General features: G+C 53.1%; 4 protein-coding genes across 4 annotated transcripts; 1 reads left to right on the forward strand and 3 right to left on the reverse strand.

Moving 5' to 3' along the window:
- Nucleotides 1-889: 889 nt before the first annotated feature.
- On the reverse strand, nucleotides 890-5,431 carry AYO21_04255 (hypothetical protein; the record flags this gene model as incomplete). Its single annotated transcript, XM_022654228.1, has 3 exons — nucleotides 890-1,251; nucleotides 1,360-1,566; nucleotides 1,618-5,431. The coding sequence occupies 3 exons, from the start codon at nucleotides 5,429-5,431 to the stop codon at nucleotides 890-892; spliced, it is 4,383 nt and encodes a 1,460-aa protein (XP_022513505.1).
- Nucleotides 5,432-5,959: 528 nt separating this feature from the next.
- AYO21_04256 (ribosomal protein L24) lies at nucleotides 5,960-6,521 on the forward strand (the record flags this gene model as incomplete). The annotated part of the gene is made up of 3 exons (XM_022654229.1): nucleotides 5,960-5,978; nucleotides 6,052-6,164; nucleotides 6,252-6,521. 3 exons carry the CDS (start codon nucleotides 5,960-5,962, stop codon nucleotides 6,519-6,521), a joined length of 402 nt encoding a protein of 133 aa, XP_022513506.1.
- A 1,623-nt stretch (nucleotides 6,522-8,144) lies between these two features.
- On the reverse strand, nucleotides 8,145-9,442 carry AYO21_04257 (hypothetical protein; the record flags this gene model as incomplete). Its single annotated transcript, XM_022654230.1, has 3 exons — nucleotides 8,145-8,830; nucleotides 8,926-9,152; nucleotides 9,261-9,442. 3 exons carry the CDS (start codon nucleotides 9,440-9,442, stop codon nucleotides 8,145-8,147), a joined length of 1,095 nt encoding a protein of 364 aa, XP_022513507.1.
- Nucleotides 9,443-11,143: 1,701 nt separating this feature from the next.
- AYO21_04258 (hypothetical protein) lies at nucleotides 11,144-12,018 on the reverse strand (the record flags this gene model as incomplete). The annotated part of the gene is made up of 3 exons (XM_022654231.1): nucleotides 11,144-11,531; nucleotides 11,608-11,904; nucleotides 11,969-12,018. 3 exons carry the CDS (start codon nucleotides 12,016-12,018, stop codon nucleotides 11,144-11,146), a joined length of 735 nt encoding a protein of 244 aa, XP_022513508.1.
- Between the last annotated feature and the right edge of the window lie 423 nt (nucleotides 12,019-12,441).

The raw sequence follows: 12,441 nt of genomic DNA on the forward strand, positions 1-12,441 counted from the left end.
CACCACACACAATTGTATCATAATACATTATCTGAGAGATCGTTAACGGCGCTGGGAGATCCACCCAGGATTGAAAACACATGAATTTAAAGAAATGTCTATTTGGGGATCATCTACACTGCCTCGTAGTGAGTGAGTGACGTATGGACCGAGTCCTACGTAATTCCCAGCTAGGTAGCTATCACGTACGAACTTGATCTGTCCAGTAAGCAGGCCATCTTCACGATGCGTTCACTTTGCCCTCTGCCTCCTCTTAGCTGTCTCTTCACAATAGGATGACGCCCCCTCCTGGGTCCATATCTGTATATATGCTGGGGACTCCTCTGGCTGGCTCTATCTCCTCACCTACTGGAAATCTCGTTACCCGAGTCAAAAGACAAGATTTGGGATAAGATAAGGCTACTGCTCGGAAACGCTCAGACGGCACAAGAGGGTGTCGCGGAGAGACAAGAAAGCTTGAGCAATGTTTTGAAGTCCAGTTTACTCTGATGAAGCTCTATGGCACCTTTGCTCTCTGATGCCTTGCGGCATGTCAATGTACCAGCGTCGATGTCTGTCATGATATACCTCGCTAACCCTCGTCTCTCCCGATTCGATCCAGGTTGAAGAAGTTAAAATTTGATCGGCAAGCTCGTCTAGGTGGCTCACAGCTCACAGAAAGCTCATTCTCAGATCAGCAATAACTCAAAGATTGACGCGCCAACTTGTTCTTCCGAGAACCTCATTCGGTAGTGCCCATCTGTCGACGTAGATTTGTCAAAGAGGCTGCTTCAACACTGAAGTTGTTGTAGATAATCACCGAATTCCTAGCCCGGCTCAGATTGCGAGGAGTTGACCAGGGCAATTAAACGTGTATGAATAGCTCTCTGATCTCTTGCGCGAGTTGTCCTCAATAATCCGCATCAACCACCCTCTGAATTCCTGGGTTTTGTATCAGGGTGGACCTCCTCGCCTCATTCACCAGGATACACCCGCCGCGGTCGAGCCCTGGCCCAATCTTGGCCTTTCTTGCCGCCATGGCTTTCAACGTTTCCTCAGCGACAGCCCTCGGACTGCTCTTCTCGGTGCGGTGTGTCTTCATGAAACTTCTTTGTGCATGCTTCTCTGCTTCACTGTGTTCGGCCTTCAGCAGCGTCATCGTGTCCGGTTCCAGGTGGTCTTGCACAGACTTGACTGAAACGTCAGGTGTGGTTATTCGTCCCTGTTCGTCTGACAGGAAGCGGGCTTTGTCACGGAGGAGGGTCTGAGGATCTGTGTGAGAAAGAGTTCTAGCGAGGGAAGTCGAAGAAGGTTGTGTGGGAGGATTAAAGAGAAATCTCGAGACATCAAAGGGTTTTGATGCTGTTCTGTTTTGCTTACCAATAGTCTTAGTTGTTGGGCCATCACCTAGCGTAGACGCGACTTTCTTCATGTGCTCCTCAATGTGCGCAAGCCAGTCTTTCCGAGTGTCAAATATCTCAGAGGGATGCAGAGAACCGTCTCCGTCATCTACGAGGTACTCGCACCTCTTCCACCAGCAGATATAGCCACCTTCTTCTCGAAGTTGATCGGGGGTCGGTCGATGGACTTTTGCGACATGTTTTCGGAGTGTCTCGAGGTTGTGAAGCTGTGACTTACAATGCCGCCAACGGCATTTGAAAACAGGAAGGCTTGGCGAAGCAGGTGAAGAAATGGAGACCTCGATTGAAGAGAAATCCTGCACCGCGGCCTTCTTCATCGCTCCAATACTGCTATGTAGGGTTTTAGCTCCAGGAGGGCGTCCTCGTCTCTTCACACTGGGAAATAGCGGCCCACTGCTCATTGTTTTTGATTCCCCCGAGGCAGCCACTTGACTAGATGTAGATCGAGTCGACCGCCTTCGCTCCGAAACAGGAGAGCTGTCCAAGGGGATAAGGCTTCGTTTTCGCTTCAGAGGAGTGATTGGCTGCGGAGTAGACTTCGGTCGCTCCTCCGCGTCTGCAGCCTCAGATCGTGGGGAAGCGTGAGAACCCTGTGATCTGACGCTGACTTGCGGGACTGCGACATGCGGCTGAGGCTGCTGAGGTCTTGACTGGACTTGTGCGACAGGAGGCACGACTTTGTCTTTGGCCTTGTCGGTCGCGGTCGTGGGCGCGGTAGTGGGCGCAGGTGCGGACGCGGGCGGGGTCATTTTGCGCTTTGCCGTATCTGGTAATACGTGTCTCGGCGCAGTACCCGCCTCAGACGGCGGAGGAACATGAGCCCTTGAACGTCGAATTCCTGCTTCCCCCAGACGGAATCGAGGAGGCTCAGTCGGGACATCGGCGTAAGGAACTTGAGGTACGGGGGGTCCTCCCGGATCGATCGCGTCCCAGTCAAAGGTGCTGAGATCAGAATCCATTTCCACGTATTTCCCAAGCAGACCTGCCATGTGCGCATTGAGTGGGCGCTCAGTCGGATGCCTTCCGGCAGCGATCAAAATATCCCTAGCTATCGTCCTCGCATCGTAATAGGTTTTCCGCAAAGCTTCCTTCTTATCGATAGGCTTGGCAAGTAGTTTGATCGACCGGTGTGAGTGCTGCGCAGGTGGCGGCACAACCGATGGTGGAGCGAGTTGAGGTGAGGGATGAGTAGGAGGCGGATTGTGACCAAGTTGGTGTTGGGGGAGGCTGGGATTGAACCGGAGAGGCTCTGGGTAGCCGGGGGCCCGGAAGGGGACTGCAAGCGAAGACGCATTTGTAGTTGATGGTTGATTCTGATACTGCTGAAATAGATCTTTCGGTTCCAGGGGAGGGCTCTCAATCCGGGCTTGTTTCCTGGACATTACGTAGTCTTCATTGTCGCTCAATGCTGTTAGGTCGACCACCTCGGAGAAATCACGTTTTCGCGCCATTGCTTCCTTCGAACCAGGTGCGGGCTCGGGACGAGCTTGATGGAGGGGTTTAGCGGGTCTTGCACGTTGCATTTGAGGGTATCGTGGTTGAGGGTGCGGGCCGAGAAAGGGAGGAGGCTCTGGTCTCGGAAAACCTTTGCTGAAGTTTGGAGAAGGAGCAAGGGTAGAAGCATTCACCAGCAGTGGCTGTGGATGCACAGTAGCTGGTAGACGTGGCGCGACAGAAATTTCGGGAGCTGGTACCTGTCCTGGTACCGGTCCTGGAACCGGTATGGCAGGAGCTGCAACAACCGGAGTCTTCGAAGGGCCTCTCAACTGTGGTACTTCGTTGAGGAGTTGTCGCGCAAACTGACCCCTATGAAACTTGAGGCCCTTGTTCTCGAGCATCAGACACAAATCGATATAGCTGGGGTTCTGCTCAAGCATGCCATGAATGTCTTCGGGGCTGACTTCGATCTTCTCATTCTCTGGGCCGGCCTTCAAGAACTTGACAGCAACGGCTGCAAGAGCATTCCGTTTACTTTCTGGCCACATAGTCTCACCACTTGGCTTACGAGGAGGGAGATCTTGTGTCAGTGATGCTGTCTTCTCGATTGCCGGGACTTTGGGGGTTGAAGTGGGGGTCGAAGTTTGTTGCGCAGTAGGAGCGAAGACTCCATTTGGGAGCACGTTTGTCGCTGCCGGGCCTGTTTTCGGTTTTGTGGTGGTCTGTCCCGTAGCATCTGTCTCCGACGAATGCTTGCCATTGTATGTACTTCTGATCCGTCGTTCTGCAGGGAAACGACCCAAGTCAGGCAATCCTTCGGAATTGTTTTCAACGACGACCCTATATCCGTTGAGCCTGGGTCCCTGCGAGAAACCAGAAAGAGCGTCTGACTGTGATCTGGCAGTCTCCGTAGTGGGGATCGGTGTAGGTCGTTGGAAAGGTGCCTTTGGTAATGTAAGTGGAGCAGAAGCGACTGTATTCGTTAAGGGTTGCTGACGATCTTGGCCGTTTGGAGGAGCCGGATTAGTACTCGTCTGGAGAGAGGGCGAAGGCGACGGGATTGCTACCGACGGGACTGAGGATGTCTTTCGCATGTCGTCCCACAGCTTTTGGAAAAGGTTGGGATCTCTGTTCCGAAACTCTTGCATCTTTTCCATCATGGCCCGAAGTCCAGTTGCCATGTCTGCCTCGTCGTCTCTAGGACTTGAGTGCTTGTCATGCTGAGGCTCATTCTCAGAGAGAGGCTTCTGCGAAGGGCGAGGAGCTTCTTGGGTCTGCTTAGTCTTTTTCTCCGCTGCACCAGTCGCAGGAGCAGCTGCAGCTGCAGTAAGAGCCACTTGCTCTTGATTCTTCGCTGCGGCCAAAGCTTCTTCAGCTTTCTTTTTTGCGATAGCCTCTTCTCCGGCTTTCATTTTCGCGGCAGCTTCTTGCTCTGCCTGTCGCTTTGCCTCGGCTTCGGCTTGAGCAGCGGCTTGCTGGCGCCTCCTTTGGTGTTCTTTGTGGAAGGGGTTGAACACCTGGGTAGGGTCGATATAACTCGGCATTGACTGCGTTTCAAGTGTCGCTGTGTTTTGAATTCGGGCAGGCTCCTCAGGTGAGTGCGTAACGAGGTTTGAGATGCTACTCACTGACTGAGCTTGAGGTTGCGCGTGCCGTTGCACTGCCTCCAGGCTGGGGCGCCGTCTATGCTGACCAGTGTTGGCAATCTGCCTGGCTTTTTCCTGAGTATTAGGCGCTGCTGAGTTAGTAGCCCTATAGTTCGTCTGAGGTGTGGTGGAGGGCGGATGTCCGTGTCCTTGCGCCGTGATGATTTGAGGTTGATAGAACGGTGAGGCCGATCTTTGTGAAGCCGACTGTTGTACCGAAGCAGACGCTTCCGTTACTGGCGAAGCTGACGCATGTCCCCTCATTGCGGCGGATGCCTGTTGAAAGCGGGCGCTGACATTCCCAGTCAAAGACGTTGCTGAGGCTGACAGCGAATTCGGTTGATTTTGAGAGGAAGGGCCAGTCCAGAATCCATAATTGGAGGGTGGGTTGCTATCGTGCCGTGAGGTGTTGTGCGTAGTGATCGGGGACCGCACCCGGTTCACCGCAGTTGAAGGTTGAACTGAAGTTGAGGCTGTAGTTGAGTGCTGCTGGTGATGCCCGTGTTGCTGTAAAACTGCATCGCCTAATCCCGACGCGTACGCCAGGTTGTTCAAACCTGAATTGCTCTGTCCTGCGATATTTGAGGATGGGGAGATGAAATAACTGCGTCCACCATCGCCTCCACCGCCTGGTATGGTATGAATCGCATAGTTGGCGTGCTGGGTGCGATCATCACGAGAGGGGATTTGTGCCCTCCCAGTATCCCACCCATTGCCATTGTATGTTGTCCGTTGACCCGTGCCACCTGGGTGGTCCTGCTGCGGTTGACCTGTCCACCCGTAGGCAGAGGAGTCATAGTGTTGTTGTCGGACATCCTCCGAATAGGGCGCTTGCGTGGCATAGCGATTGTTCGCAGATGTATGTCTTCCAGGGTTATAGGACTTGTTCATGTTCTCTTCTTGCGATTCATAGGGGGTTCCGTAGACTGTGAGCAAATGATAAGACATCACAGAGCCTCCACTGCTAGTCGTTCATAGCGACTTGCTGCCCACCTCTTGTTCTAAAATGTTGCGTCTTGCCGAGATGCATCTCCCAACCGTGCCGGCACGTCCTCGCGAGAATCGCGGGACAAGAGGAGTCAGTCGAATTTATGTTTTATTAGGAGGAGCTTGTTCCAAGGGTAAGCGCCCTCGATTCCGATGCGATTTAGTTTCTAAAGTGGTTGCGATCCAGAGGGGTGAGGCAGAGCAACTACTCGTGTACGGAAAGTGCGAGGCATGATATGTATGCTCTTCCCACTAACGCGCAGGTGGGCCAAAGGGTGGACTCGAATACGAGACTCCCTCCTCCGTACCGCGGAAGCGCGGTCTGTCGAATCTGCGTAGCCACACCATATGATCCGCCGAATCTTATTTCTTGGCACCCGACAAGTTTCGCACCACCGCAAAATCCCCAAAAATTCGCAACGGCATATTGAGACTTCAGATCTCGCCTGTTGTTCGACATTCCTTTTCCACGCCAACAATCGCCCAACCATGACGAAGACGAACCATGGTATGAACGCCCTCTCCCTCTGGTGGTATTTCTCCCAAGATGAAAACCGAAATTAATACTTGGCTCCCTGCAGGTCTTGCCTCGTCGAGGCGCAAGTCTCGCAAACTTCACTTCGGCGCCCCTTCCAGCGTGCGACGAACGATCATGAGCGCTCCCCTGAGCAAGGAACTAAGAGAAAAGCACAATGTACGAACTGAATCCATGGTCCCGCACACAACATGATCTGTGTGCCCTCTGGCCGACGTCCAACCATGATCCTAATGAAATACACAGGTCCGCAGCATCCCGATTCGCAAGGACGACGAAGTCACCATCGTGCGTGGCTCCAACAAGGGCCGTGAGGGCAAAGTCACCTCGGTCTACCGACTCAAATACCTCATCCACATCGAACGCGTGTCCCGAGAGAAGTCAAACGGCCAAGCCGTCCCGATCGGTGTACATCCCAGCAAGGTTGTTGTGACGAAGCTCAAGCTCGACAAGGACCGGGAAAAGATCCTGGAAAGGATCGGCAAGGGCAGAGAGGCCGTGAAGTCCAAGGAGTAGAGGATGAAAAGAACTGGAGCGTTGTGTAGGGCATGCGGAACTTGCGAAACTTGGCCCTTGTCCCCAATGTACACCGGGGTTGAGGCTGGGGAGAAAACAATTCAATCGGACTCGGAGCATTCCTCGACGGTTTCCATGAGGATCGTTATCAACGACAATGAGTTGATAGAGACAAAGGCGTCACACATTACCCGCAGACCGGACGTCTCATTCGTGGCTTGAATGGAAAAAGAGAAAATGACAAAAACGAGAATCATGTGCAAAGGAAAGAGTGTGCGGCCAGTCATACCTGTTGCGACCTGTTCGTCTCTATGCCTCCCTCGCACTTCCAGGGATGAAGTCAACCCGCCTTAACGAGCTTCACGAAACGCATGTTCTCCCGCTCCTTGCTTCACTTTCCCCTTCCCTTCCCTCTCCCCTCTCCCACATCTGCGGCCCGGGTGGTTGCCTCGAAAGAAATCTTCTGCAATATTCTATTTACCTGTTGATGTTGTTGTTATTTTTGCCAGTATTATCTCCTTGTCTACCGATCTTCCCGTGGTTACCCAAGGTATACGGCTGGCGCAAATTGAAACCCTTTTCCCCCATTGTTATTCACAAAAAGTGGATGTGGGGGAAACGCTCGCCGGCAGACTGTCTACAAGGACACGATTCCCAATGAGTTGCAGGATTTGATGGCGAGGGACAAATTCATTGCTCTTTTGTTGTTTGTTTTTGAGATCGTGCCCTGTTCTGTTCTGTTCTCCCCGACTTACCTCTTTCATCTCATGATGTCGAACTATCTCCCTTGTGATCCGCCCGTGAGATTCGTGCTCGCCTTGTGGTGTCCCTTCCGTGCAGGAGCTATGTCCAGTCTACATGTAGTGGCCGTGTTAAAAACAGACCGAGAAAAGAAAGATGCCGAAACTGTTAGTGCTTGAGCCGCAAGTAGGATCCCCAGTCAAGAGCATACTACTTACAGATACCTAGTACCTAGGTGATTAGGAGAGCGTATCTCACCGTATCGGTGACCGGTGACCGGTGGCCACTCGACACTCGACGCTGGATCCTGGATGGATGGATGGATGGATGGTATGTAGGTCGGGGGCTGCGACTACGAGTATCTGGATGCCGAGACTCTGCACCACCATACAGTACCACGCCCAGCCTAAAAGGATACCACCTAATATTACCTCATACCTCTTGGCACCAGTAACACAAAATCTTCAAGGCATTGTGGGCCTCAACCACACAAATCGCAACTACTACCTACTGAGCAACGCTACTTGCCTACTTACCCATATATACTACGAAGCGTTCAGCGTGGTTACAAGTGTCGCACACGTGCATACATTCCATAAGCATAAGACAATTATGAATATTTCAATACCTGAATTCTTTTGGTGCTGTGTAAATCCCTACCTACCAAGATACTGTAAGTTCTGTATACCCCCAGTCGCAAACACCATGCAAGAGTCTTTTCGTCGTTCAGGACAAATACCGAATACACCGACAAAGGCTAAACTGGCAAACTGACAATGACACCCGTTCGTCGTGGGACATCCTCCGGGTCTAGATGACTGAGAGGCATCTACGGACCTGCCTCCCCGTGTGCGTAGGTGTTTGCGCTTGTGTTTGTGTTCCTCAAAACTGCTTCTCAATGATACCATTCGCAGCATTCATCGTCCCACGCTCCGTCGTCGGTGCCGGCACATCCATCCCGGTAACCTTGGAAAGATACCTGTGGAGGCCCTCCTCGCCATCCTCGTGCTCAGCGTGGCCCTTCTGGATCTTCTGCAGACTGTCGCGCATGAGGAACTCGTAGTATCCCGTGGCGAAGATGGTGGCGGGGATGTTGACCAAGATGGAGATCCAAGAGTAGCCGTTGTCGAAGCTAAAGGCCTCGCCGCCGAAGAAGATGGCCGCGACGATGCGCGTCCCCAGATCCCTGGCCAGGTTGGTCGAGATGCTGTTCCCCGCGAAGCCCCAGACCATGGTCGCGTAGACCAGGCCAATGGTGAACGGCGCGGACGACGGGCTGACGAATGGGTTGGCCGGGTCGAGACACGCCCAGATCAGGATGCCGATGTAGCTGTCGACAAAGAATTCCTGGAAGAACAAGTACCCCTGGTTGTGCTGGTCTGGGTTGGGGAACGTGCAGAATATGCTGGCCACTCCGCCATTGTAGACCGCAGTTCCGTGCTCTTTGAGATCGATGGCTTTGGCTGCTTGGATCTGCGGCCAGTAGCACGCCATGAGGAACAGACCGGCTATGAACGCGCCAAATATCTGGGAGAAAATGTAGTGGGGGACTTTCTTCCATGGGAAGCCTAATGGTTGGACAGTTGTTAGCACCCTGAAAGTATGCTCTCCTCCAAAATTCACCCTAGGGGTCGCAATCAAGGAGAAAGACAGCTCGGCTTACCTTGCCAAATAGCGAAACAAATGGTGATAGCCGGGTTGAAGTGCCCACCGCTAGTGGGTGCACAGGTAATGATGGCAAACGCGATGCCCAAGGCGAATGCACAACCAATCTGGAAAAGAGTCCCAAAGACCGGGATTCCCACGGCCGCCCCGACGCCATTGGTGGTAGCAAGGGTGAATGAGGCCACGGAGGCGATACCAGGGAACACGTAGAAGAACACGCCGGTGCTAGTATTACTGTTATTAGCCCCAGCACATCGAACTCGGAATTGGGTAGATCGGCCTCTCAAAGATATCTGGGGGGAAACGATCGAGCACTAGGTTGGGACTACTCACGCTTCCGCCATCATTTCTCGCAGAATCCGCGGTCGTTTGTGCTCAAAATTGAGCCTCCGCTGGGACACCGCCTTTGGCGCAACCACATGGCGAGTGATGTGGCGCTGGAGCACATCGGAGACACCGAGTTCGATGTCGTGGGTATGCTGTCGAACCAGCGGGTCCGGATGGTTGCTGGCCATGGCTGCTGTGCGTCCTCGCTTGCGGGCCGACTGTGATTAATATTCAAGAACCTGGGGACGCTGCCTCTAACACAGTCTGAGGGGCAGGACGATCTGGGGAATTGAGGGGATGGAAGAGTAATCAGGAAAATTAAAATCTCTCAAAACCTGGGGGACGTGACAGTAGAAGTAGACCGCGACCTGCTTCCACGAGCACGCTCGATGCCACGTTCTTCGTTTCCACCTCGTTGATTCATAACCAGCATGCGTTCCGGACCTACCGTTGGTGCGCATTCCGAGCATCAAGAACTGCTCGGGTGAAAACCGAATCCACTTGTGGATTAGAGAGCAGGAGGGTCATTCACTGACGAGGCGTGCAACCGCAACGAGGGGTCCCGGTAGTTGCGGTATCAGCAACGCGTGCCGAATAGAACAGGGCACTGGGCCGTCATGATGAAGCAATGCAAGCTCTTCGACCTGTCACGAGAGATTTCCCGCCAGACAAGGGGACATTGCTTGACCAGAGACAAGCTTCGCCTGCACGCCACCATTCCAGATCGGCGAGTCGCCTTCCCTGATGGGGTAGGACATGTTCGGGCAGGGGTAAATGCTGCGAGGCTAGGATGCGATGAGGAAGGTAGCGAGAGGTAGACTCAGGTGGCCGGAGCCCGGGTGGAAGTGAGTGTTGGGTATTGTTCGGCAATGGTGTTGAATGATTCGTGGTGCTTAACAGATCCAGCGCTGGTGGCGCACAAAACAGCCTCGGCGGAAGAGATTGATGGGTGCGTCATCGTCGCTGTCAACGTCAGCCTTCAGAATCGAACGAGGCACCGGCGGGGGAATGGGAATGAGCGGAGGCGGAGATAAAGCGAACAGCGAGTATGCGACTGCAACAATGTCACTCGATGCGTTCCCCCCCGTGGGTCGCTGGGGTCTCCATGTGGAGGGGAAGATGAATTGATTGCGTATCATTTGGTCCGGCGTCCCGTCCGACTCCACTACCATCATACATGGTGATGCATCGTCGTCTTGAATTGGCCCGAGACACAGTCGTCTGAAAGTTCCAGCAAGGGGACTTCGTGATGCCACATACGGCACCTCTCCGGTTGAGTCCGTCCGGTATAGCCCTTGGACGCTGGCCGAAGTTCCGAGTGCCCCCTGCATTCTTCTGGATGTCGAGTAGCGGTGGCTGAAAACGACTATAGGAAATGCTGAGCGAAGCATTGCAAAGGTTTAGCCTGATCGGAGATGATGCCACATACATACACACCCACCCACACACAATGAGCTTGGGCGTATCGGTAGTGAGAATACGACACACCCCCTGTGGAAAAAGAATAGCCAAACTACACAATTTATACAACTAGGGCCAATGATGTTGTCCGTTCTGTTAGCCTAGGGCAGATATAAATAAATTTTTCATTGCCACCTCAGTCACTACAGGGAATCTGGTTGCTACCCCTCCGGTGGACTCGAAACGTACTTGTCCTGTCCCTCGGAACCGACACTTCTCGGAGGACGAAGAGAGCGAGTCTGTGGAATCTTTTTCAAATTGAAAAAGCAAAAGGTGCTCGGGATGCAGAGAGCGGGCGAAATTCCGTCCGCTCAAGCAAAGAAAAAAAATATTCCCCATAGAGGGTCCAGTAGGTGGGCTTCATGTCCACCGGAGACCAGATAGCCAGACTCGAAATACCACCCGGCCCGAGTTGTGCACAGTTGCCTTCACCATTTCTCAACGGCAGGCCTTATGTCGATTTCATTGGTGAAGCAAGTCCTGGGTTGGGTATGCAAATACCAATATGAGTCGGCAATGGCCTCTGGCTTGATCTTAGCCTCGGGGTGGTCGAACTTCCACTCCTTCGTCCGCTCGATATCAATCACCCCATCAATGATTGCGTGAACTACATGCACGCCCTTGGGCCCAAATTCTCTTGCCAGAGACTGTGCCAGTGCTCTCATTGCAAATTTGCCAGTGGCAAAGGATGCACACAGAGCGGAGCCTTTCATGGCTGCTGTGGCAGATGTGAAAATGAGGGTAGGTGGGTACTCTGCGTTTGTGTTTTTGAGAAGGAGAGGGAGGATGGCCTGAGAGAAGTGGAACGCTCCTCGACTGATCAGATGATAAGTCACATCAGCAATCTTTCCCCTTTTCCCAGGGTATCAAGTGTCCCCCGTCTTTTACTTACCCGTTGGCTTCCCATCCACTCTCAAACTCTTCGTCCGTCAGCTCCAGGAACGGCTTCCTCACAAATCTGCCTCCAACATTGTAGATTGCGGCTGCGATCGATGCACCTCCTATCTCTTTCTGCAACTGCTCAAAGGCAGCCTTGACACTTTTGCCGTCGGAGGTATCGGTGCTGATCCCAATGGCCTTGCCGCCGGCGGCATTGATCTCGTCCACGACAGGCTCAAAGTTTGCTCGGTTTCGAGCGAGGAGGGCGACGGAATAGTGCTGTGCGAAGCGACGAGCGACAGAGGCACCTCTGTCCCAGGTTTAGTATGGAACGTGAGTGAGCTTCCTGATGGATCTCCGGGATCGAGACTTACGTGCCAGGGCCAACACCGGCAACCACAGCCCATGCTTTTTGAGATGCCATCGTGGGAGAAGTCAACCTTTGAACTTCGATGCGAAGTCTATTGTGAGTAGATTGTCTCGCAGCTATTGTCATACACGTCGCGAAGAGAGACGGCCAGGTGGAAGGGTAGCGGGCACAACGCACTTCAATTGAGTCTTGAGTCGGCGACCGAAGAGAGAGAGATCGTCAAACAGAGAGTAATGCAGTCACGTTTTCGTGTCAATCGAGCTTCAGGGGAGACCTTTAAAACTGTTCTCCAAGATCGTCGAGCCCCGCAATGATGTGCTCGCGGGTTACAAATCGACGAACTGGCGGCACGAGTGGTTGTTTCCGAGAATCACTAATCCTAGTAAGTGACATAGACAAGGCTCCCAGAATACGAGGACAGACTGCGATTCAGCATGTGTTTTACCCCGCCATCATTGACCCCAAAGCTCGTCATCG

This window comes from Fonsecaea monophora (assembly GCF_001642475.1).
Source record: "Fonsecaea monophora strain CBS 269.37 chromosome Unknown Scaff23, whole genome shotgun sequence".
Classification (NCBI taxonomy): domain Eukaryota; kingdom Fungi; phylum Ascomycota; class Eurotiomycetes; order Chaetothyriales; family Herpotrichiellaceae; genus Fonsecaea; species Fonsecaea monophora.